This window comes from Carassius carassius, chromosome 1 (genome assembly GCF_963082965.1).
Source record: "Carassius carassius chromosome 1, fCarCar2.1, whole genome shotgun sequence".
Lineage (NCBI taxonomy): Eukaryota > Metazoa > Chordata > Actinopteri > Cypriniformes > Cyprinidae > Carassius > Carassius carassius.
This window is the reverse complement of record NC_081755.1, coordinates 53284282-53310029: the sequence shown is the minus strand read 5'-3', so window position 1 is coordinate 53310029 and position 25748 is coordinate 53284282. Positions and strand designations below refer to the sequence as shown.

Genomic DNA, 25748 nt, shown 5'->3' with positions numbered 1-25748 from the left:
CTGAACAAAAACATCATTCGCAAAACTATATTCTGCCAAACTTGGATGACATCACTTCTAAACTGGTTGGGACAACAGTCTTTTCAAGCCTTGATGCTGCCAGATGTTTCTGTTTGTGTTTGCTGAAGCCAGCAAGATGTTGACTACTTTCATAATCCCCTTCAAGAGGCACTGCTTTTGTTGCTTGCCATTCGGCATAACGAGTGCTCCAAAGATATTTCAGAAACACATGATTGAGCAGCTTCGGAGCATCAAGGGAGAATGCTGCTACATGGACAACATCTTGGTTTACAGTCGTACATGTGAAGTACATGACCATAGACTTGAAGTCAATGCATTTTGGTCAGAAGGAACTGGGTTTTATGGGACATTGTTGTCAAATTAAGAGGTAACTTGTCAATTTAATCATTTTTGATTCATGCGCCTTTGAACTTGGAAACAGCCTCATGGACGGGGCTTGCCCAATGAAAGCTGCCAAGAAGCCTGAAGTTCTTACCCTGGGATTGCTTGATGCCTCCATCATGATGCTACATGCTACATTTACAAACCTTGACGAGGTCCCCTAATTAAGCTTCTAATTAGGATGATGCGCTTCAACTAGTGGCAGTGTATTTCCCAGGAAAGCTGGAGTTCAGGAACAACGTACAGTGAGAGAAACACAAGATTCATCTTGATTCTTGAATCTGAATTAATTTTCTATGTGGCTGTTAAGAACTAAAATGCAAATAAATCAACAAACAAAACTACTTGTGTTTCATTGCAAGTCTTGTCGTTTTATTAAGATGGTAAAAAGTCACTGGAAATCTATTTATTTAGACCTCATGAGCATCTAATTTGTTGTTTTTGAGTCTCTTCTGCTCACCAAAACTGCATTTATTTCTCAAAACCACAGTAATCAGTCATCAGTTTAATGCATCAGCTGTGAATGCTAGTGTAAATGTGAATGTTAATAACGAGAGACACACGGCTGATTATAAAGAAGGATCTTTACTGAAGAAAAGAGAGAGGCGTTAAAAGTGAAGCAGTGTGGACGCTCGTGGAAACAGGCGTCAGATCTTGATGCGGAAGGCGGTGGAGTGAGGGTCGCTGGTCTCTGCTCCGCTGGAGCCGCTCTGACCGGACGATTTGAACAGAGCCTTCAGGATGGTCTGAGGATCCACCTCCGGCCCTGGAGACGTCTTGGAGCCCGAGCGAGACGACGAGTCCTTCTGCGCTGGAGCCACTGCGCCGGGCGAGTCGCTCAGCCTCCTGACACACACACACACACACACACACACACACACACAGAGAGAGAGAGAGAGAGAGAGAGAGAGAGAGAGAGAGAGAGAGAGAGAGAGAGAGAGAGAGAGAGAGAGTCACCTTCTTCATCCTCATCATCATCATCATCACACTGATGGAGGGGCGACTCACAGGAGGATGGGCTGCTCTGACGTGATCACGCTGCCCTGCATGTGCAGGTTACACTTCATCGGCTGACCTGAAACACACACACACACACACACACACACACAGATCAGTGTAGCTGATGCAGGCAGAGCTGGACACACATTTACTTCAGTGTTGTACTGAAGAAGGTGAGTGTGTGTGTCTCACCGTCCAGACAGCGGTTGTTGTACTTCCTGTAAGCGCTGACTGCATCCTCCTTACGCACAAACACCACCTCAGCCACGCCAGCCTTCACCAGCCGCGCTCGCTTCAGCGCCCCGCACACACAGAACAGCTCCTGCACACACACACACACAGATTAAACACACACACACTCAGTGAGACGAGCGAGTGTGTGACGAGCCGCAGGCCTGAACTCACCACTATATCCTCCTCCGTCACTCGAGGGTGAAGGTTGTTGACGGTGATCTTTGTGCCCTCCAGAGGACTGGAGACAGGCTGACACACACACACACACACACACACACACAGAGAGGTTAGCTGTACAGGTCTGATTGGTGTGGAGTGAGAAGAGCTAAAGACATGTTTATAGTCCTGATAATGACTCGTTGTGTGTTGTGTTGTCTTGTATTTGATCTGTGAATGTAATAATAGAGTGTGAGTGTGTTTCTCTCTCTGGTGCAACACTCAGAACATGAACTACTGCTGTTTCTCAGTGTTACAGTTTCTGTGTCTGTACCTGTGCAGGTGTGTGTGTGTGTGTGTACCTGTGCAGGTGTGTGTGTGTGTGTGTGTGTGTGTGTGTGTACATGTGTAGGTGTGTGTGTGTAAATGTGTAGGTGTGTGTGTTTACCTGTGCAGGTGTGTGTGTGTGTGTGTGTGTGTACATGTGTAGGTGTGTGTGTGTGTGTGTACCTGTGCAGGTGTGTGTGTGTGTGTGTACCTGTGCAGGTGTGTGTGTGTGTGTGTACCTGTGCAGGTGTGTGTGTGTGTGTGTGTGTGTGTGTGTGTGTACCTGTGCAGGTGTGTGGTGTGTGTGTGTGTGTACCTGTGCAGGTGAGTGTGTGTGTGTGTGTGTGTGTGTACCTGTGCAGGTGAGTGTGTGTGTGTGTGTGTGTGTGTGTGTGTGTGTACCTGTGCAGGTGTGTGTGTGTGTGTGTGTGTGTGTGTGTGTGTGTACCTGTGCAGGTGTGTGTGTGTACCTGTGCAGGTGTGTGTGTGTACCTGTGCAGGTGTGTGTGTGTGTGTGTGTACCTGTGCAGGTGTGTGTGTGTGTGTGTACCTGTGCAGGTGTGTGTGTGTGTGTGTGTGTGTGTGTGTGTGTACCTGTGCAGGTGAGTGTGTGTGTGTACCTGTGCAGGTGTGTGTGTGTGTACCTGTGCAGGTGTGTGTGTGTGTGTGTGTGTGTGTGTGTGTGTACCTGTGCAGGTGTGTGTGTGTGTACCTGTGCAGGTGTGTGTGTGTACCTGTGTAGGTGTGTGTGTGTGTGTGTACCTGTGCAGGTGTGTGTGTGTGTGTGTACCTGTGCAGGTGTGTGTGTGTGTGTGTGTGTACCTGTGCAGGTGAGTGTGTGTGTGTACCTGTGCAGGTGTGTGTGTGTGTGTGTGTACCTGTGCAGGTGTGTGTGTGTGTGTGTGTGTGTGTACCTGTGCAGGTGTGTGTGTGTACCTGTGCAGGTGTGTGTGTGTGTACCTGTGCAGGTGTGTGTGTGTGTACCTGTGCAGGTGTGTGTGTGTACCTGTGCAGGTGTGTGTGTACCTGTGCAGGTGTGTGTGTGTGTACCTGTGCAGGTGTGTGTGTGTGTGTACCTGTGCAGGTGTGTGTGTGTGTGTACCTGTGCAGGTGTGTGTGTGTGTACCTGTGCAGGTGTGTGTGTGGGGCCGCTGGTGTCTCTGGTGGTCTGTTGTGTGCTGACGGTGGTTCTGCAGACAGGCTGTAGGCTCTGTGTGGGGGGGCGAGCGGGTGGCACTGACACTGAAGGAGGAGTGTAAGAGTCGTTCTTCACCACCTTAGTGATGGGAGCCGAGAGAGAGATGGGCCCCGCCTACAGAGAGAGAGAGAGAGACGGAGAGAGAGAGAGAGAGAGAGACGGAGAGAGAGGGAGAGAGAGAGGGAGAGAGAGAGAGACGGAGAGAGAGAGAGAGAGAGACGGAGAGAGAGAGAGAGAGAGAGAGACGGAGAGAGAGAGAGAGAGAGAGACGGAGAGAGAGAGAGAGACGGAGAGACGGAGAGAGAGAGAGAGACGGAGAGAGAGAGAGAGACGGAGAGAGAGAGAGAGAGAGAGAGAGAGAGAGAGAGAGAGAGAGAGAGAGAGAGAGATGGTACAATGTAGTCTGTGCAGGCGGGCGCACTTCCGGAAAAAAAGACCAAAAACCGATTGCGTATTTTAAGCAAAAACTGATTTATGGCCGGTCAACCGATCCCTAATATTTAAAAATCATTTATATCCTAAATATCCTAAACCAGCGGCATAACGAGATGTAAATATAGACTAGAAATACATGTTTCATGACACTGACTCACTGCGGAGCTGCAGTTTGAATCTGAACAGCTCCTAACACGAGTGGATGTCAGATGCATGATGGGATAGTATTAACAACAAATCATAATATATTAAAATAAAGTAATTAGGTAATAACATTACTGCTTTTTTATCATCTTGCCTCAGTTATAGATTCGACTGGTAAATGATAAAGAATTATATTAAAACTTGTTCTGAACAATTTCTTTGTCATTTGAATATTGATTTTAAGTAGGTTACAAACCCAAACACCAGAAGAAACCTAGACTCTCTCGGAGTTCTTTCATTGAATAGTATGTAGTTTATTTAGTCACTGGTTGAAATAATCTTTTACTTCACAACTTTACGTGCCATTGTTTAAGAAAATGCATCATAGAAATGTTTCATAGACCTTCAGAAAAAAAAAAAATCAAGAATAATAACAGCGTTAATAATGATTATTGAATGCTGCACCGTTCTCATTTCTCTCTGAATATGGAACCTGAAGATAAAAAAAACGATATATATATATATATAGGCCTTATATGTTATAGAGCCCGACCGATATATCGGCCGGCCGATATAAGCTAATTGCATTTAAATCGGCATCGGCATTTATAACGGCCGATGAAACATGAGAAACAGAGTCTCATGCTTCACTCATGTTATGAGTGTTGCACAGTGTGCCCACCAGAGGGAGCTCTGCAGCTCCAGAGTTAACAACAGCGCCAGAAGTCCACTACAGAAGAAAGCGATCACAAGCCACGGAGATGTAACTTACTGTTTTGACGGTGAGTCTGTCGTTCGTCATGTGAAATGATTGTAGATTTAGTTCATACCCTGTATATAAAAACTGTGTGGTAGTTCTAGCTAACGGTCCTATCATTATCACTTCTAAATATTCTGTAACATCACTTACAGCCGCTAATGCATTGCTATATTAGATTAACCACAAAGCTAATACCATGTTTATCAGTGGAAGAGCGCGAACGTTAATAGGAGGTCAAACTATAACGTTAGCATTTAACTTATTCTTATTCTATTGCGGTGTGTTTCCCACATAATGACCGCGTAATTGGGCCTTTCACACAGGACGCGGTATGCACGGCGCTTGCCGCTGGGCTCAGCGTTGCCCTTCAGATACAACGCGATTTGCGCTGCGCTATGGCGTAGGCGGAGTTTTAAAAACGTTTAGCGGGAGCTCTTTCATAGTCTGTTCCTCCTCCTTTCGGTCAGCAGCAAACATGTATCTGTCCCGTTGTAAGAAGCGAGCGATAGCGCTAGTCCTGCTGATGAGAATTAAGAGAGAAGCAAGGAAGAAGAGGCTACCCTCAGGTCCAGAGAACAATTTGGTGAATTCAGGCTGGTTACGTTACTCTAACGCTAATAGCTTCCTTTTTAGCAGGCCCCTTAAATGCTTGCTATTAACTTGTTTGAAGGTGGTTCTTCTCAAAATTGACAGCGGTGTGTTCATGACACTAACGTTAACCATTCAACTTCGAATTGATTCCATAATCTTCCGGTAATAGTAGGCAAGACGATGTTTTGATTCAGACTGCACAAAGAGAAGAGGAGAAGATATACGGGTCCGTTGTGAATATGTCTGTGAGAGCAAATATAGTGTAGTTACAGTAACTACAGTAGGTGCGTCAGAAATGATTAAACCAGAGGGGACATGTAAATAAATGTGAGCTGAACAAGCGCTTTTTTTTTTTTTTACATATTGTTTCAAAGCAGCTTTACAGACATAACAGGAAAATGTTGAAATAATATTGTTAAATATAAGTAGGTAATACCTATTGCTTGACAAATAAAAAAAAAATATATATATTTCTCATTTTTGCCTATGTAGGAGATCCCAGTTTATTATTATTATAATTCTAATGATACATGGTGATATTATTAATACACATGCTTATTCTTTCTCCGTCTCTCTTTCTGCCTACAGATGGCTGAAAAAGGTGAATGCTGTAGCAGCAAAGTGTGGGACTACTTCTGCAAATACTTTAACTTTAGTATTATAATTTATTTACAGTACACACACAGACTGTTAAAACCAGCTTTAACTGGAAGAAAGTAAAAGTGTTAAATGCTTAAAACCAGACTGTTTTTTGATCATTAAAAAATATATACTTTTGATGTGCAATTGTTTAGTCATTGAGACTGTAATCTAAGGCTTTTTTTTAACATAGTCCATTCTGGAAAATGGTTTATACAGCCCACATACATAGAACAGGCAGATATTTTGCTATTGAATGTTGTGTAAATGCAGTTTATAGGAAATGGGTCTAATATCCAGATTATTTTTAAAATCAAAATAGCGGCTTATAAATCGGCTCTTTCCGAGTTAATATCGACATCGGCCCCCAAAAATCCATATCGGTCGGGCTCTAATATGTTATGATGAGTAGACTGTAGCCTTTCCTATTTTTAAAGGCTTTTAAGGATGTTATAATGTAATTGTTGTTTTACGTCTCACTTTCATTTTAAAATAACATTCATTTTGCAGCCTGTCCTGGTGTTAGTGTCGCCAATGATTTTAACACGCCACTGACGTGCAGGTAACGCCGCGGCCCTGCAGTATCACCCATTTTGGGTGTCTACCTACTATATGTATATATATATCTCTCAAAGAAATGTTGTCAGAGGAGCAGCTGACCACTTCCAGAAAACTGAATGGATCTCTATGGGCTTCTGCTGGATGTACATATGTTCACTATTCAGATTAGTGTGTGTGTGTGTGTGTGTGTCTCACTCGTGTCTGCAGGTTGCTGGCTGTAGTGATCTTCATCTGTTTGTTGGGAATCACAGCTCCATCATCCTCCTCAGGAGCAGCAGACATGACCTACAGACAGAAATGATGGGATGTTTCACTATACACTCATCATCATCATCATCATCATCTGAAGCACTGCTGAGCGTTCAGGAGGACGAGTCTCACCGGAGCGGCTCCACTGACGCGGATCCCGCTGGTCATTCCCACAGGCCTCTGCTGCACACACACACAGTCACTGGGGTTCAGAGTCAGAGTCTTGCTATAACTGTCACTCATCTGCTCACCTGGATGGTTTTGGTGACCTTTAAAAATGCTGCGCTCTGATTGGACGCCGCCGGGACGCTCCTCTTTAAGCTCAACCTATCACGCGCGTCTACTACTGTTGTGACCCCACCCCCTGGCTGCATGACCACGCCCACTCTGGCACTCAGGGGCCGGGTGTTGTGGATCTGGATGTGAGGGACTCCCATGGTGCTTGGAGGCGGAGCCTGCTGCTGCTTGCGTGAGTTTATCAGTTGCCGCGCGTCCTGTACGGCTCCGGCTCCGCCCCCTCGACCTTGGATCCGGAGCCGAGCATCCTTCTGTCCCAGCTTCTCTCGCGCATCCTTCACCTGAAACACTGCACAGACAGAGCGATGAACAACACCAGAGTAAACCAGAGCTAGAGCTAACCTCAGGACACTTACCTGCTGCAGCTCCGCCCACTCCCAGCCGCTGTCTGACGTCACCGCTGCCAATCATCTGACGGGCGTCGAAGGCCCCGCCCACTGACCCCGCCCCTTGGCCATATATGGGCCTGTGGGAGTTACCAACACAACTAAGATGTTATAATAGTGTGTGATTTACAATCTACAAGCCAAATCTTATAAGGGCAATATAACTTCTAATTAAATGATAATTACTGTATTTCGGTAGTGACAAACTTTCTGACTTTGGATATTATACAATTTGCATGCATACAAACTTTCTGAATAAATAAAGCTTTTATGTTTTTCCAACACACGCCCTCATTAAAAGGGAATATTCCGGTCGACAGCTCGATCACTGAGGGAACTCGCGTGTTGATAACAAACAGCTCTAGTTTGTGTAGATAATGTGGAAAGACCCGCTGAAATTAAATTAATGTACGAGGTTTGTTTGTGAAAGCAGCCGCGAACAGAAACGCACAGGATGCCATAACACACGCGCATCAGCCAATGAGAAGACGAGCGTAAGCGCTGCGCGCGGATCAAACAGGCCTGTTAACCAATCAGCGGCGAAAGAAGGCGGGACATCGAGCTTAGCACCAGGAGCTACTCGACCGTGTTTAAAACGACAGAATAAAACGCCCCAGTGGTTTAAACGAATGCCGTTCCGAGTGTCTGAACAGATTTACCTCTTACTGACTCCTCTGGCGTTAAAACTGCGTCGACGAATCACTTCATCCAGAGATAGATCCGCCATATCTGCGCTTGTGTGTGGATTGGATTATCTGAGTGGAACACAGCGCGCATGCGCTACATACTTATGGGCGGATCAAAGCGGTGCGTGACGGAAAGCTGAAAGGGTCAAAATACACGCGGAACACGAGAAAACGCGAGATCTTATTTATTCGCGACATATATATAAACAACAACAATAACAAACATTTTAACTTTTTTCGAAATACCTATAAAACTTAAGTTTTCTTTTTATATTCCTTATATCAATGAATGTGACGAAAGCAAAACATTATATCAATGACGAAAGAAATTTAACCCAATAAAAGCAGGTTTGAATGTTTGGCACAGTTTACACCGAACTCGAATCTAATCTGGAATAACGAGACTCTACTGTACAAACACAGATCTCTACATCTCTTACTTTACTGATCTCCTGACGCTGAGTGCATCTTTACAAAACACTGCTTTTCGTCATCTAAATAATAAAACATTAAGAGAGTAAAATGTTAATTCAGTAAGAGACAGATTACATATAAAAATCCGTATCTTTTATAGATTAGGTGTGTATTATTTACAAATAATAAAGTTCTTAAAGGGACAGTTCACCCAAAAAATGGAAATATCCATGTCATTCCAAACCTGTGTGAATTTATCTCTACTGTGGAACCTGAAAAACAAGATAATCAGAGAAATTCAATATATTTTTGTCCAGACAGTAGAAATCAAAAGTTTAAGCTAAATGGTTTGGTAACATTCTAGTTAACCCATTTTTTCTGAATGGTTTCATGTTAATAGTGTCCTGTGTGAACATGTTCTGCAGTATTTTCCTCAGGTTTTACTTTATTTTCTTGAAACCATATCTGAATGTGCAACAGCTACAGTTGGTGATGTGACGGGGGTTACACTTACATTTATCAATATAACACCCCAGACAGCAAGCAGTTTCATGGATTTCATGCGGGCCAGATGTGGGCTGGTTCTGGGCCGAAACTGCTTGCTGTCTGGGACTTGCCCAAAATGACAATTTCATTCAGAACAACATGAGTATGTACATCTTCCATTATTAAACAAAAAGTCATATCATTTTCTGTAAACTTGAGAAGATAATATAATGAATGATTAATAATTTGTAAATACAGGCGCAAAGCTCTGCCTCCAAAAAATCGAGACGCGGTGACGTCACGTCGCACGCCAAACACAGCGCTCTAAGACCTCACTCGAGCCACAAACTACTGCTTTTCTCGCTCTGTACACTATGAAGTGCACGTGTGTGTGTGTGAGACAGAGTGTGCGTGTCATTGGTGGCCCGGGATCACTGTGTGTTTATCACTCGCTCCTCACCGTCGTGGAGCAGCAGGGCGCGCGGGAACAGGAGCGCGAGCGCGGGAAACAGCTTCTCATGCCTTAAACTGATGAGTAAGGAAAATAACGACGCGGGGTGACGCCCGTGTCCTCGCTCAAACTCGCGAGAAGAATTTTTGAAAGGGCACAGGTCCGTCTGCGAGGTGACTCACCTACTTAGTGAGATGCCGAGCAGAGCCAGGATCTGCCCCGAAAACACCCTCAAACTGGTGAAAACAGACCAAAACACTAGTGATGGAGCTGGAGATTTCGAGACTTGGTGATATTTATCAGATCGAGTCACTTTACTAACTTGACCTTAGAGGCTCGCTCAGCAGAATGAACGATTCTATTATCGAGTCGTTTTGTTCATTTTTATCAAAATATAATTCATATGTTACGTGATCCCTAACGTGTCTGCTGGTACGTACGCAAACGTTGACCACACTACAAACAATACAAAACTATAATTATATGAGAAACAGAAAAGATTCTTTCAGATCTAAAAGACTAGAATGAATCTTTTCGAGGCTTCGAATCAATTATACAAAATGATTCAGTGATTCGAAACACCACACGCGCCTGCTGAGTGTAACACAAGTGTGTGGAACAACAAACACAGGCTAATACATGCGTAAAACAGCTTTTAAAACCGCATTGAGAATGAAATGGAACAATGAATGTAATACTAAAAATACAATACCATACAAAGTAACTGTATAGTGTTTTTTTATATATGTTATGTTAATTTGCAGGGCTAGACTTGTGTGTTTAAAGGACAGCTTGTCTAACAGGCCAGTAAGAGACTACTCATCCCGCTGATTACACAAATGAGTTGTTAAAATGTAATACGGCTCAGCTGTTTTTCAACATAATAATAATGTACTTTGGATAAAATAAATGCAGAGGGCAGAAAGACTACTTATTTAAATATTACAAATCTTACTGTTCAAAAGCGTTTGACTGGTAGTGTAGATAAAAGCAATGGTGTTTTGTGATTTTACCTATCGAAATATCACATAAAAAGTTCACAGTATTTGATTCACTCTGGCGTCATCGGAGAAAACTACACTTCCCATGATGCATCTCTCCAGCGCTGTAGCGGCAGCAGCAACAGAAGGCGCGTCGCGTCGCTGATAACATCGCGCGGAATGGCTGCGTCTCTGTCCCGTGCTCTGAAATTACCGGGTGAGTCATTCATTAATAGAGAATAAACGATCAAGTAATCGATTGATGGCAGCTCGCACGCGGCGCTGCTGTGTTCTGCTCGGTGACGTCACTGATGCGATGATCAGACGCGGCTTCGTTCCGTTATATCGCTGCAACGCGTTTACATTCGGCACGATCAGAGCGATTGATCCTGATCATCAGATATTAACTCGAGCGTTGATAGATGAACGCATCTGCACGAGAGCCAGACGTCCAGATGCGCGCTGCATATAACAGCCACTAGATTATACAACATTATCTTCTGATGCACATCACGACGTATAATAATGCCACGTTATATTCAGCAGCGAATAATCATCAATCAATGCTGCTGTTCTGTGCGTTAAACAGCGCGAGAATACCATGATACATCAATGGAGAAACAATACAGTACCATATGGTGAACGGAGGAGTCACGTGACCATGTGCTTTCGGTTGAGGGGGTGTTTTTATTTATTTAGTTATTTATTTACAAACTCTTTAAAAAAAGATAATTGTAATGCTGACTTTGAAGATGACTGCAACAAACAAATTAGTAACGATAACTATATTGGTGACTGTAACAGTAACTGAAATGATAACAGTAACTGTTACTGTAACAGTAAATACATGTAACGTGTACAGGGCTCACACAATGTCAAATCACCGGTAGCCCTCGGCAGCATTATTCAGGTTTGATAGCCCAGAATAAATTTAACTAATCAGAATAAAAAAGACAACCTGAACTCTACTGTGGACAAATCATCATGATCAGCTAAAACTAGTAGCATATCAGAATGTAACCATTCAATAAACTTATGATGCGATCAAATTCACGAAATTCACAATTTTCTTACAATTTATTTATTTTACAAACTGAGATGTAAGACAAATTACAAATGAAAAAGTGTTGTTTTATTATTTCTCAGACAAAATGCTGTATATTTCTTTGCAAAAATGAAATGTTAAATGTTAAAAATAACTTGTAATTTTAAATCAATTCCCAAATCTAATCAAACAAATATATACAACTAAACTTAATCTCTTCATATAAACATAGGCGCTTTGTCTGTGCTCTATTTAAAATCAGTGGCAACCACTGCATTTTAATTACTATCCAAAAAAAGAGGCTAAATACATGTTAGCTTGCATTGGTTTGTGAATGAGATGCAAATGTCACTCTCTTATAGGCTGCTGCCCCTTTAAGACCGAGTGCACGGATCCAGTATAATAATGCACAGGAGATTTCTTTCTCCACTGTTTGCGTTCACTTAAGACATAATCGACTGTGTTTACAAGCATACTTGCAGAGACAATTATTTTGAGATTATTGTATGTGTTCATTCAGAAGCAAGGATACACGAAAGAGGAATCAATTCTGTGTAAGCACATTGTCTGAAACGTGGCTCTCTGTGCGCACAGAAACCAGCGCGCTAGCTCCGAATGCACACAAATGTCTTAAAACACTTGAATGTTTAATTCAAGTCAAGTCTGCTTTATTGTCAATTGTTCCACATGTACAGTAGATACATACAGAGAATTGAAATTGCGTTACTCTCAGACCCCCGGTGCATACAGATAACTCTAACAGTAGAACATTAAATACAGTTAATAAAATATAAAGCACAACTGTACAAATAGGTAATGTAAAAAGAAAGATAAGTAAAGCAGCACAAGGCACATGGCAGATGCAAACCAGTGAAGTGAACAAACAGTGAAGATAAAATGATTGTAGTGCAAAAGATCTTATTCAGTCTGATTAAAGTGTCAGAAACCTCAGAGAGCAGTTCTTTATGTAAACTGACAGAAGAGGTTGTTGAATGAGGTCAGTTCCACGCTGAATGAGGTAGTGAGCAGACCAGTGCTGCACAAAGTGACTGGTGCAGGTCACAGTGTGTTAACGGGAGCTGGGGGGAGGAGGGGGGGGGGGCTGAACTCACTATGCGTTGCAGAGTCTTTCGGCAGGACGTGTTGCAGACACCATACCACACAGTGATGCAGCTCGTCAGATGGTCAGAGGAACGTGCTGAGTGTGTGTTCTCCTGAAGTCAACAACAATCTCCTTCGTCTTCTCCACGTTCAGAGAGAGATTGTTGTCACTGCACCACCCGGCCAGGCGGCTCACCTCGCTCCTCTAGTGTGTCTCATCTCTGTTGCTAATGAGACCCACCACAGACGTGTCATCCGCAAACTTAATAAAGAAGTTGGAGTTGTGTGACGGTGTGCAGTCATGGGTCAGCAGAGTGAAGAGGAGGGGGCTCAGCACACATCCTTGGGGGACCCCAGTGTTCAGTGTGATGGTGCTGGATGTGTTGCTGTCGACCCGTACTGCCTGAGGTCTTCCAGTCAGAAAGTCCAACAGCCAGTTGCACAGCGAAGTGTTGAGCCCCAGCTGAATCAGTATGTAAATGAGCTGTTGACTCTTTAAGTCTGTGTGATTGAAATCCCCAGCAGTGATGAGAAAAGCATCAGGGTGTGCTGTCTACTGCTCACTCATGTGCTGGTACAGTTCATTAAAGCAGTTAGACTTGTGTGTGTCACATGGCCCCCGGGATCACTGTGTGTTTATCACTCGCTCCTCACCGTCGTTGAGCAGCAGGGCGCGCGGGAACAGGAGCGCGAGCGCGGGAAACAGCTCCTCATGCCTTAAACTGATGAGTAAGGAAAATAACGACGCGGGGTGACGCCCGTGTCCTCGCTTAAACTCGCGAGAAGAATTTTTGAAAGGGCACAGGTCCGTCTGCGAGGTGACTCACCTACTTAGTGAGATGCCGAGCAGAGCCAGGATCTGCCCCGATAATACCCTCAAACTGGTGAAAACAGACCTGAAACAGTAGTGATTGAATGAATAAATCTTATCAAGGCTTTGAATTGATTATATAAAATCACTCAGTGATTTGAAACACCACACGCTGGTTATGCCTGCTGAGTGTATAAATGTAAATGTAACAAAAATGTAGGCTAAAACATTACACAAATATCTTGCTAACATGATGAAACTGGTCAGAGATCGGTTTCGAAGCAGTTGTGACGTAACTGAAATCATGTGACTTTGGCAGTACTTAAGACATGACCGACTGTGTTTACGAGAAAACTTGCAGAGACAGTTATTTAGAGATGATTTTGTGTGTATGTGTTCATTCAGAAACAAGGATACGTGAAAAACGAATCAGTTCTCTGTACGCACATTGTCTGAAACGCGGCTCTCTGTACGCACAGAAACCAGAAATACATCCACGGCTTCTGGTTGGCCCGGACAGTGATGGTGTGTGAACCTGGAGTTAGGCATATGCCCAGTGTGCTCTGTTCTGTTCTCTCTTTGCATTCTGATTGGATCGGATAGCATACTGCGGGAGGTCAGGGCCGTGAAAAATCATGCTGTAAAGCAATTTAGAAATCGTGCACGCTCAAATCGTGATTTTATGACGATTTCGATTAAACGCACATCCCTACTGTTACATCATCAATACACTTGTTGATGTAGGCAGTGACAGTCTCTGAGTACTCCTGGAGGTCAGTGGTGTTATTGCATGTGGCAGCCTGTTTAAACATGTCCCAGTCAGTTGTGTTAAAGCAGTCTTGAAGAACCTCTGATGATCCTTCTGGCCACACTTTAATCTGTTTGTGAACTGGTTTGGTGATTTTAATGAGCGGTCTGTATGCAGGCATTAGCATGACAGTGATGTGGTCTGATGATCCGAGGTGGGGGAGGGCTTTGTAAGCTCCTCTCTGTGTGGTGTAAACAAAGTCAAAATGTTATTACCTCGTGTTGGAAAGTTAATGTGTTGGTGTATTTTTGGAAACACACTCTTTAAGTCAGCATGGTTGAAATCCCCAGCTATGATGAGAAAAGCATCGGGCACAAACTACTCCTTTTCTCGCTCTGTAAACTATGAAGTGCACTTGTGTGTGTGTGTGTGAGACAGAGTGTGTGTGTCATTGGTGGCCCGGGATCACTGTGTGTTTATCACTCGCTCCTCACCGTCGTTGAGCAGCAGGGCGCGCGGGAACAGGAGCGCGAGCGCAGGAAACAGCTTCTCATGCCTTAAACTGATGAGCAGTGTTGCCAGATTAGAAATGTTGAAGTATCGTACCAAAACCTCAAAATTATCGTACACGAACCAAACACATACAATATAGCTATTTTCCAACAATTTTATTTTCCAAATAATTTTACAGCCAATTTAAACAAGCTGTGTAATACGCTCACACTAACTGGAGGAAGTCTGGCTACTTTTTTTTTTTTTTTTTTTTTTTGCCAAAGTGCAAAAGATATGCCGAAAGACATTTTGAACTAGACCATAATTAAACTATGATCAACTTAAAAAAAAAAAAAAAAAAAAAAAAATTAAACTATGATACAGAGAGAAAAAAACGTTTACAATCAACATTAGAAAGATTTGAATTCTATCTCTAAGTCGCTGTCATCTTCGGATGCCACATCCACTTGTGCTGTGTTGGCAGATGTTGTTGGTTGGGGAATCCTTTTACAGTACAGATTGGATGCCGTCATGGAGCGCAGCATAGTGTTCGTCGGTTTGAAGGCGTGACACCCACCAGCATTCTTCACACACTCCGATGTGTGCAGGAGTCCATTCAGAGTGTCTGTAATGAGTCGTTTCGTGGTTTTGTTTTGATTAGATTTACTTTTGAAAACACTCGTTCGCATGACGCATTTGAGTGGGGAAACACAAGCACATCCAGAGCAAACTTTCCCAGTTCACTGAACACAGCTTTCCCCTGTAAATCCTCCAACGTAGAAATATGATGCCAAAATTCATCGACATCCATTTCTTTCGTGTCTTCACTCAAGGCCATGAGAGGCAATCGCCTCCACTGATCATCAATGACTTGGAGACTGTCTGTGTCTGACCTGTCAATCACCCGTGGCACTTGTTCCATGAGGGGGAGCAGAGACGGATGTTCAACTCGTGCGTTCGCATCTGTTGCAGTGGCAGGAGAAAGGCATACAAGGCGGGTCAAGAGAGCATCATCAAAATCAAATCGTTTTTTGATTTCCCCGCAGGCAACCTGTAGAAAGTTCTGACAGCGCACATAAAAATCTGTCAGATTTGCTGGCGAAATTTTTGCCTGCTGCACATGCTGCATCACCTTTATGCCCAAGTACATTGAGCTCAGTGTGACTTTTGGGCCATTATTGATGTCAATGTCTTTCAGTGAAGTGCGCATGACATGGTCCCTATCCATGAACGTCAGAAGCAGATCTTTGTAAGTCTCGCAGACCTTGCTTCTCAATGAAGTGATCACCACCTTTTCGCTCTGAAAATACTGATTAAGATCTGTGAATTTCGGTAGGACCCATTCAAGGAAATAATAGAAGAGGCGTAGAGACTGGTCATTGAGTGAGTGAAAAATAGTCTCCGCTGCAGTAAGTCTGGCCTCAAGCCACTGATCTGTGAAAAAAAGACGGAGAGCATCCCATTGCGCAGACACGCGTTTTACAACGTCGTTCAGTGACAGCCATCTAGTCTGTGATGGCTTGAGCATTTTGTGGGGCTCAACATGGCAAAAATCTTGAAATTCGCGGAGTTGCGCGATACGTTTTGAGCTGTTTCTGAAGTACCCATAAATGTCTCTGGCTAAATCCTCACACCTGCGAGGGAGTTGTCTGCATGCCTCGCTTGCGCAAAGGTGCAGTGAATGGCACACGCAGCGCTGCACTGTGATGCCTGGAAGATCACTCCTAAGGCGGCTGGAGACAGAGTTGCGTTTCCCCATCATTGTGTTGCAGCCATCTGACCCGAACCCCCCAATATTTTCGAGTGGTACACCTGCATCAGTGAATGACTTCATCATCTCGGTGTAAAGTCGTTCCGCAGTGGCTCCCTCTCTAGCATGTCTGTGGTCGTCTGTGTTCGAGAAGAGTTGTACCAGTTTCCAAAATCTGGTCTGAATCTTCTTTGGTCCCTCGTCAAAAAAACGAACAACCACACACAGCGTTTTTACATTGCCTATGTCAATTGATTCGTCAATCAAAACACTGAATTTCTTTCTTTTAAGAATTTCTGTTAGACTTTCAGAATAACAATCCCCAATGACATGCTTGGTTATAGCAGCCGTCTTTGTGCGCCCGAGGGTCATATTTTGGGCTATTTGTGAATCGTGGAAAATATCTTTTAAGACCAAGACCAAATGGTCTGAGATTCTCAGAGGTACGTTGTGCTCTGCCATGAACCCTGTTAACTTGATTTCAGCATTCTTCACAGATTCATCTAACTTTTGTTTTTCAGACGGTTTCTGTAGGCATTGTGCTATGGACCTTTGTGATGGGGCTAGATTTTTCTTTTTATCTGTATGTTTCTTGGACTTTCCATGATTTTTTAAAACCGTGATCTCTGCCACCATTTGGACGTTGCAACAACGACAGACTGCTTTAGCATCGTTTCCTGGGACAGGTTTTAGCCATCCTGCAAAAGTGGGGTCTTTTTCCCACTCTGTCCTATATGTTTGTGGCCTATGCTTACTTTTCCGCTGCTCTTCAGACTCTGCCTTCCTCTTCGCCCCTCCACTGTCCTCACCTTCCCTTTCTGAACTCATTTTTTTTTGCACTTTACTGCTTCGTTTTGTTAAACTGATCTAAACCATAGACTGATGATTCTAAACTGAACTGTGTTCTTCGGCAAAACTGTGTAGTGTTGACGTGCGGGCGACACCGTGTGGTGCGTGTGTGTGTGCATGCGTGTGTGTTTGTGTGTGTGTGTGTGTGTGTATACGTGCTTGCGTGCAGGCAGGCGAGCCTGCGAAATAATTCGGGGTCAGAGAGAGAAGCGGTGTGTGTGTTTGGACGAACGACTGAAAACTCTGAAATTATCGTACATTATGGGATTTTTTTCATTATTGATCGTACATCGTACAGAGTTCAAAATTATCGTACAAATACGATAATTATCGTACATCTGGCAACACTGCTGATGAGTAAGGAAAATAACGACGCGGGGTGACGCCCGTGTCCTCGCTCAAACTCGCGAGAAGAATTTTTGAAAGGGCACAGGTCCGTCTGCGAGGTGACTCACCTACTTAGTGAGATGCCGAGCAGAGCCAGGATCTGCCCCGAAAACACCCTCAAACTGGTGAAAACAGACCTGGAACAGTAATATTAGAACAAATGAGTTTTCTGTGGGGAGGGGTTATTAAAATATTTGTCTGATTTTAAAAAAGGTTTTCATTTAATAAAAAATTAGTCTTAATCACTGAGCTATTTAACAATAAATGATAAAATGCATTTCTTTCAGAGATTCAGCAGAAAAACACTCCTCCATAACTGAGATAACAAAGGAAATGAACAAATTATCAAAAACAAGTTTATTGAGGAATTCCTGGAATTCTGAATGATGAAATTAATTTTTTGCAAATATATAGAAGGAATAAATTCAGTTGGGTCACTTTAGACCCACGTTGTGCATCAAAGGGTTAAACTTTCGAATTATTTAGTCGGTAAAGCACTTCGAATTGCATTATGTTATTTAGAAAACTGTAACATAAACTGTATTGATAACTAACAATAACTAACTTTACCTGCACAGTGATCGTGAGATGCTGTCGTGTGTGTGTGTGTGTAGGTAAGAAGGGCCCGGATCTGGGCGAGTATGACCCGCTCACACAGGCTGACAGCGAGGATGAGACGGAGGACGATGATCTGGTTCTGAATTATCCTCGTAACGGTCTGAACCCAGCGGTGGCTGATCTGACGGGCGAGCAGGAGTTGGATGAGGAGGAGGAGCTGAGGGAGGGGGCGGGGCATGATGTGGGGTCTGGGCGGAGTCAGGGCGGAGCCACGGAGGAGAAGGCGGCGCGGGTGCGAGGGGCGATGAGATCCGCAGCGTTCCTGCTGCCGCTGTCCTGCGCCGCTCTGCTGGTGCTGCTGTGTGCGTTTCTCATCCCCTGCCCACAGAGGGCGCCGCTCCAGACGCAGTGGGAGAGAGAGCTCGGAGACACAGCCGGTGAGTGACGCTCCACCACATAACCCCTGACATACACCTGCAGCGCCAACATCTGCTCTTCCTCGCAGGCGTGACCTCACCTCCCATTGCATTGTGGGATATGGATGGGGACGGACTGGACGACGTTTTGATTGCTGTTACGAACATCTCCAACGACAGCCAGCCAATGAACACACAGAGCAAAGGTGAGCACATGCAAAAACTGTTCAATCCAGTGTAAGAATTAATATGACTGCCCCCGTTCAATTAAGACTATAACAACAACTGTAACGATAACTGGAGTGTTAACTGTAACAATTATAATGATAACCGTAACAAGAACCATAATGATAACTTTGAAGATAACTGCCACAAAAAATAAGGAACTGGAACTGTAATGATAACTAACAAAACCTGTAACAATCATTAAAATTATAACTAACAATAACTAGCTATAACTGTATCAATAACTAAAAATAACTGTAACAGTAATGATAAAAAATCTAAATAACTAACAATGGATATAATGATATCAATATTGATAACTGTAGCAGGAACTGAATAACAGTAATTATAAATGTATCAATAATAGTAACTGTAACAAGAAAGAATTATAACTGTAACAAAAACAATGACTATAACATTAACTGCAACAATAACTGTAGCAATAGCTGTTGATAAATAACAATAACTATACTGTAACAATACCAGTAACTGTAACTATATCTGTAACGATAACTGTAACAGTAACTAGAATATTAAATAACAAGAACAGTAATTGTAACAATATCTATATCTGTAGCAATAGTGATAACTGTAACAATAACTAGAAAGATAACTAACAATGGCTGTAATTAACAATTTATTGTTAACAGTAACTGTAACAATAAATAACGATAGCTGTAACATTAACTACAATGGTAATTGTAACAATGACTGCATTGGTCCTCTTCTTGCACTGCAGTAGTTCATCAGCAGAGTTTTGGTTCTGTGTGTGTGTTTAATCTGTGTGTGTGTGTGTGTGTTTAGAGTACAGCGTGTGGGCTCTCAGCGGCGTCGGGGGCCAGCTGCTCTGGAGGAAGTCGCTCAGAGAGCCGTTGATCTCTGTTCAGTGTGGACTCCAGACAGGAAGTTCAGATCCACTGCACTCGTCTGCCTGCGTCCTAATCAGCTCGGGTCACGTGATCGCCATCAACGCCTCCACAGGTCTCTCACACAGTCACACACTCACTCAGCTGAACGCACGAGTGCATGTGTGTGTGCTGACAGCTGCTGTGTTTCAGGATGGACGTTGTGGACGACGGCTGTAGGAGATGTGGAGTCTCACGCTGTTCTGCTGCCGGATCTACAGGGAGACGCCTTTCCAGACCTGCTGATCGCAACACTGCCGGAGGAAAAGGTGACCACCGCAACACACACACACTAATTTTACAGATTTTCAGTGAATATCCACCTTAACTGTTCATCTCTAAAGTAATGTAAAAAATTGTGCTCCTACAGCTTCAATCTTTAGGTTTACCTAGCCCTAACCCTAACTAATAATCAATTTTTTTAAATATTTAAATCGGTGTTCAAATCACTCCACTGCACAGTTACTGTCCCCATGAGAGTTTTAAATGATATTTTAACGACTACTGATTCTGGTAATTCTGTTATTCTTGTTAAGCTGGACATTTCATCTGCTTTTGATACGGTCAATCATGAGATTCTCATTTCTCATTTGCCATCTTATGTTGGTCTGGGGGGGGGGGTGTGGGGTGTCTTAAATTGGTTTAAATGTTTTGTTTTTTAAATAGGAGATCCTCTGTAAAATCAGAAGCGTTATCTTGTCCTCAGGCAACTTAACCCGTGGGGTTCCTCAGGGTTCTGTCTTAGGTCCTGCTTTCTTCTTTCTTTACCTTCTTCCTTCTTTTCACTGTTATGATGATATGCAAATTTACTTGCCTTTGGCTAAGAATACAAAGTCTGCCATTGATACTCTATCTCCAAAGAGTACATGTCTTGATGATATCAAATCATGGCTCCCCAAAAAATATATTTTCTTGAATACAGATAAAACCGAAGTTATTGTCTTCAGGGCCTCAGAACGTAGGACAAGTAATCAACTCTTCCTCGAGACCATAAATTCCTTAAATTCACACACACTCTCACACATATATAAACATACACACACACTCATTCATTCACTCTCTCACACAGACACCTACACACACACACACACACACTCACTCTCACCTACACACACACTTGCTGATGATCTGCGTTTGTGCTCAGGTGTCTGATCTAGCTCTGGTCCTGATCTCTGGCCGCTCGGGTGCTCTGATTGGCCGGCCGGTGAACTTTAACCTCACGGCTCAGGGGAAGCTGATTGGTCCGCTGCTGCACGAGACGCAAGCAGGAGCCTACTACGTGCTGTTCGGACTGGGTGAGTGTGTGTGTTACAGTGTGTGTGTGTGTGTGTGTGTTACAGTGTGTGTACTTATATCTGTGTGTGTGTTCAGGTACGGTGGAGGCCGTCTCCCTCTCCCTCATCTACAGTAGAGCGACGGGTCAGACGGCAGCGTCTCGAGTTCGTCTGAAGGAGCCCAGCTGGGAGCGTCTGAGGAAGAGCAACTCGTCCTCACTCATTCACATCAGCAGGTGTGCTGCACACGCCGACACACACACACACTATAACACACACACACACACACACACTATAACACACACACACACACACTATATGAGCATTTTCAATACAACTGTTGTTTTGTTCAGAGTTCAGACCAATGTGGAAATCACACAAAACACACAGAGCTTTAATTGTGAACTGGTGGATGGATAAGAAGTGTATTATAGTAATTGTAGTTTATTGATGTGGGATTTGATATTATGAGTATATCGTGAAAAGCAAGCACACCTACACCTACATCAGTTGAATAAACAAGTAGTTAATATTAAGAGAATTACATTTTAGACACCATATTTCCTGTTTTCGCTCTAGTTCTCCAATAATAATAATTTCGAACACAGCCACAGTGCTGTTGTGCATCTCTGAGCAACAGGACAGTTTTGTTCCCGAATGAATCAACCGTTTAAATGATTCAGTTCAGACTCACTTATTAACAGTGACTTAATGCTGCCTACTGGTGGTTTTAATTTCACATTTAAGGTACCTTTTCATTTTTTTTTTAATATTATTTCAAACTTCAGTTTTCAATATTTTATGTTTAAAATATCAAACAATTATTCATGCATTTGTAACTGCTGGTTAAAGTCAAAGTCAAAGTCACCTTTATTTATATAGCGCTTTAAACAAAATACATTGCGTCAAAGCAACTGAACAACATTCATTAGGAAAACAGTGTCAATAATGAAAAAATGATAGTTAAAGGCAGTTCCAGTGGTCTTGTCCTGGTGCTCCTCTGAGATCCGGGTGACTGCAGTGACCCTCTGATCTGGACACAGACTGGATCTGGTGGCCACTGTGACCTCGGAACAAGAGAGAAACAGACTAATATTAGCGTAGATGCCATTCTTCTAATGATGTAGCAAGTACATAGGGTGTTATGGGAAGTGTTTCCGGTTCCGGTTCACCTAATTAATGCAGCCTAAAAATCCTTTAACGGATTTGGATAATAAAAGCATATTAGTATGTTATGTGTAAGCCAGGTTAAAGAGATGGGTCTTTAATCTAGATTTAAACTGCAAGAGTGTGTCTGCCTCCCGAACAATGTTAGGTAGGTTATTCCAGAGTTTAGGTGCAAAATAGGAAAAGGATCTGCCGCCCGCAGTTGATTTTGATATTCTAGGTATTATCAAATTGCCTGAGTTTTGAGAACGTAGCGGACATAGAGGATTATAATGTAAAAGGAGCTCATTCAAATACTGAGGTGCTAAACCATTCAGGGCTTTATAAGTAATAAGCAATATTTTAAAATCTATGCGATGCTTGATAGGGAGCCAGTGCAGTGTTGACAGGACCGGGCTAATATGGTCATACTTCCTGGTTCTAGTAAGAACTCTTGCTGCTGCATTTTGGACTAGCTGTAGTTTGTTTACTAAGCGTGCAGAACAACCACCCAATAAAGCATTACAATAATCTAACCTTGAGGTCATAAATGCATGGATTAACATTTCTGCATTTGACATTGAGAGCATAGGCCGTAATTTAGATATATTTTTGAGATGGAAAAATGCAGTTTTACAAATGCTAGAGACGTGGCTTTCTAAGGAATAATATAAAGTGTTTCATGTCCCTCTGATCTGCATTAAACAGTGTGTAGATGCATGTAAATGACAATTATACTGCAGCTTCTGTGTTTCCTCTGTGCATCGTGTTTTTGCTTTTTTCTGTTTTTATTCAGTTTTTGAAGGTGACGTAAACTGAATCATTATAAATTCTCTGATAATTGTACAATAATATTTAATATATCTATAACTGGTATATTTTTATTTTACATTACAAAAAGCTGCATATCTACAGAAGCTGCATATCTATTAGGCTTAGGCTCTATTAGGAATCTATGGGCTTAAGGAAAATGTTTGTTTCAAATTTCAATGTGCGTTCAACTTGTAAATATGATCAGTAGTCATGTTTTTTTTGCTTTAATAAGCCTGCATTATTATTTTGCTCAATCCACCCTCTTGTGGCCTCAGGAGAGAAGCCAGAAATGTTTTTCCCCAGCTAAAATTATACCTTTTAAATTCTAATATAATTTGAATAATGATAATATTTAAGTGCAAATTCAAATTTAGTTTTTCAGCAATTTTGAAATATAGACCTGAGTGTCATCAGTGACAAAGCTAACACATTGTTTCCTGATGATATCTCCCAAGGTTAACATGTAAAGTGTGAAAAGTAAGGGTCCTAGTACTGAGCCTTGAGGTACTCCATACTGCACTTGTGGTCGATATGATCCTGTTCGTTCACTGCAGTGAACTGAAGTGTGTGTGTCTGACTCTCTGTGTGTCAGTGTCTCTGAGCAGGTGGACTTCCTGCTCTCTCTGGTGGTGGGCTCATGTCAGCGTCTCAGGAATCTGGATGGAGTGTCAGCGCTGAACTGCAGTCGCAGTGACTGGATTGTGCTGAGTAACTCCAGCAGACGTCTGTCTGTGCTGAGAGCCAGCGACACTCGGCCCGTCTGGAGCCTAGGCCTCGCCTCCTTGCGCACGTGTGTACTCTCACAAGCACACACACACACACACACACACACACAGACACACACACACACACACACACACACAGACAGACACACACACACACACACACAGACACATACTCACACACACACACAGACACACACACACACACACACACATACACACTCACACACACACACACACACACACACACAGACACATACTCACACACACACACAGACACACACACACACACACACACAGACACATACTCACACACACACACAGACACACACACACACACACACATACACACTCACACACACACACACACACACACACACAGACACATACTCACACACACACACAGACACACACACACACACACACACACACACAGACACATACTCACACACACACACAGACACACACACACACACACACACACATACACACTCACACACACACACACACACACACACAGACACATACTCACACACACACACAGACACACACACACACACACACACACACACACACACACAGACACATACTCACAGACACACACTTACTCCAGCACAGCAGCACTTCCACACCTGCAGGTGCTCAAACTGGAATTACTTTTTATCCTTTCTAATTACATTTAAATTTTAGTTAAAGATTTTAATTCTCTGTATGTGTTTACTTATTTTTATATATATTTTTATAAATATTATAGCTTTAGCAATTTTGTTGTCCAGTTTTTTGATTCAATTCAGTTTTATCTTTTCCACTTTCCATTTTAGTTTTAGTTGAAACTTTAGTAATTTTGTTGTGCATTTTTATTTATATTTTTTACTTTTTTGCTGTTTAAAATTTTTTATTTAGTCTTTATTATATTTTAATTAAAAAAAATTATAGTAATCCCTTTGCATGTTTTTAGAAATATTTTAAATACTGACATAAGAGTGATTTTATATTTTAAATATATTTGTATTTTAACGGTTTTAGTTTTTTTATTTTTATTTATTGATTTATTTAACAAGATTAATCCCATGAGCAGGTAATGAACTGAAAACTCAGTTTGTGTTTGTGTGTTTGCAGTCGTCCCGCAGCGGGCCACTTTAATGACGACGGCGTTCCTGATCTGCTCATTCATCAGTCAGCCAATGGTGTGAGGAAGGTGTGCATCTCATTATCTCATTATGCTGTTTGGGTGGGTGTGGCGTCTCATTATTATCTCATTATGCAGTTTGGGTGGATAGTGCATCTCATTATTATCTCATTATGCGGTTTGGGTGGGTGTGGCATCTCATTATTATCTCATTATGGGGTTTGGGCGGGTATGGCATCTCATTATTATCTCATTATGCGATTCAGTGAGCGTGGTATCTTATTAGCATCTTATGTGATTGGGTGGGTGGGTGTGGCATCTCATGATGTCATGCGGTTGGGTGGGCGTGGCATGTGACATCTCATTATGCGGTTGGGCAGACATGGCATCTCATCATCTCATTCGTCATGACCTGCAGGTGAAGATTGTGGATGGCGCGCGGGGGCGGAGCCTGTGGGAGGCAGAGTTTGTGTGTCCTCGTCTGGCGGTGGAGGATTCGTCGGTCCTGACGGCTTCCGGCCAATCGGTGTTCCTCTTCTGGGCGGGGGATCCGCTGGCGCAGCCGCAGAACGTCTCCAAGGCAACGCCCCTCTGCAGATCACATGACTGGCACAAGTGCTCAGAGCAGCGTCTCATTGGCTGTGTTCGTGTCCCACAGGTGGCAGAGCCGGTGCTCCGCAAGCTCTTCCTGCTCCACCCGAAGTATCCCACAATCCTCCTGGAGCTCAGCAGCACCACAGACACCATCCTCAGCGCCGCCGGTGAGCCACACCCACACACTCACACTGGCCAATCAGAGCTCTCCTCCGGGTCACATGATCGGTGATGAGTGCTTGTAAAGTTTTCCCAATATATATATTTATTTGTACTTTCTCAAAACTATACAAGAGGATTGATTACATAATCGTAAATCTGTTGATTGTACAGATTTATTTTCTTTTGAATTTTGAAAAGTATTTTTCAAACCAATTTCTAATTGATG

At 43.0% G+C, this 25748-nt stretch overlaps 2 protein-coding genes and 3 non-coding genes across 10 annotated transcripts in view; 4 read left to right on the top strand and 1 right to left on the bottom strand.

Moving 5' to 3' along the window:
* Positions 1-968: 968 nt before the first annotated feature.
* On the bottom strand, positions 969-8190 carry poldip3 (polymerase (DNA-directed), delta interacting protein 3). 5 transcript variants are annotated; one of them, XM_059571371.1, is made up of 10 exons: positions 8038-8190; positions 7349-7458; positions 6947-7281; positions 6828-6878; positions 6642-6731; positions 3245-3430; positions 1807-1884; positions 1594-1723; positions 1411-1477; positions 969-1248 (listed from the first exon to the last, which is right to left on the bottom strand). In XM_059571371.1, exons 1-10 carry the CDS (start codon positions 8103-8105, stop codon positions 1050-1052), a joined length of 1314 nt encoding a protein of 437 aa, XP_059427354.1. In that variant the 5' UTR covers positions 8106-8190; the 3' UTR covers positions 969-1049. The 5 variants fall into 5 exon arrangements, 4 of the variants coding, with proteins under 4 accessions (XP_059427354.1, XP_059427273.1, XP_059427210.1 ...); XM_059571290.1 differs by having other exon boundaries at positions 6828-6875; positions 7349-7479; positions 8038-8159; XM_059571227.1 differs by having other exon boundaries at positions 7349-7479; positions 8038-8155.
* Positions 8191-9482: 1292 nt separating this feature from the next.
* LOC132154025 (U12 minor spliceosomal RNA) lies at positions 9483-9636 on the top strand. The gene has a single exon (XR_009437053.1). It is a non-coding gene; the product is annotated as a U12 minor spliceosomal RNA (small nuclear RNA).
* Positions 9637-10342: 706 nt separating this feature from the next.
* fam234b (family with sequence similarity 234 member B) overlaps positions 10343-25748 on the top strand; it is a 16619-nt gene continuing 1213 nt past the window's right edge. Inside the window, exons 1-11 of one of the 2 annotated variants that reach the window (XM_059567315.1) lie at positions 10459-10612; positions 18193-18573; positions 18642-18758; positions 19582-19758; positions 19836-19951; positions 20827-20977; positions 21054-21192; positions 23508-23705; positions 24757-24835; positions 25185-25346; positions 25425-25527. In XM_059567315.1, coding sequence (XP_059423298.1) covers positions 10576-10612; positions 18193-18573; positions 18642-18758; positions 19582-19758; positions 19836-19951; positions 20827-20977; positions 21054-21192; positions 23508-23705; positions 24757-24835; positions 25185-25346; positions 25425-25527 — 1660 coding nt within the window. In that variant the 5' untranslated portion in view covers positions 10459-10575. Of the gene's footprint in view, positions 10613-18192; positions 18574-18641; positions 18759-19581; positions 19759-19835; positions 19952-20826; positions 20978-21053; positions 21193-23507; positions 23706-24756; positions 24836-25184; positions 25528-25748 lie in introns of both variants that reach the window. The other variant, XM_059567244.1, reaches the window with a different exon arrangement.
* Positions 13254-13407, top strand: LOC132154014 (U12 minor spliceosomal RNA). Its single transcript, XR_009437052.1, has one exon. It is a non-coding gene; the product is annotated as a U12 minor spliceosomal RNA (small nuclear RNA).
* Positions 17539-17685, top strand: LOC132154036 (U12 minor spliceosomal RNA). Its single transcript, XR_009437054.1, has one exon. It is a non-coding gene; the product is annotated as a U12 minor spliceosomal RNA (small nuclear RNA).

Bases quoted from the DNA above. Each gene is read 5' to 3' on its own strand.
- poldip3 (XM_059571227.1), bottom strand. From the start codon at position 8,105: ATGGCGGATCTATCTCTGGATGAAGTGATTCGTCGACGCAGTTTTAAC. The intron at 6,879-6,946 runs GTGAGCAGATGA...GTGTGTGTGCAG, and splicing joins AGGTCACCAAAACCATCCAG to CAGAGGCCTGTGGGAATGAC. The intron at 1,724-1,806 runs GTGAGTTCAGGC...GTGTGTGTGCAG, and splicing joins TGACGGAGGAGGATATAGTG to GAGCTGTTCTGTGTGTGCGG.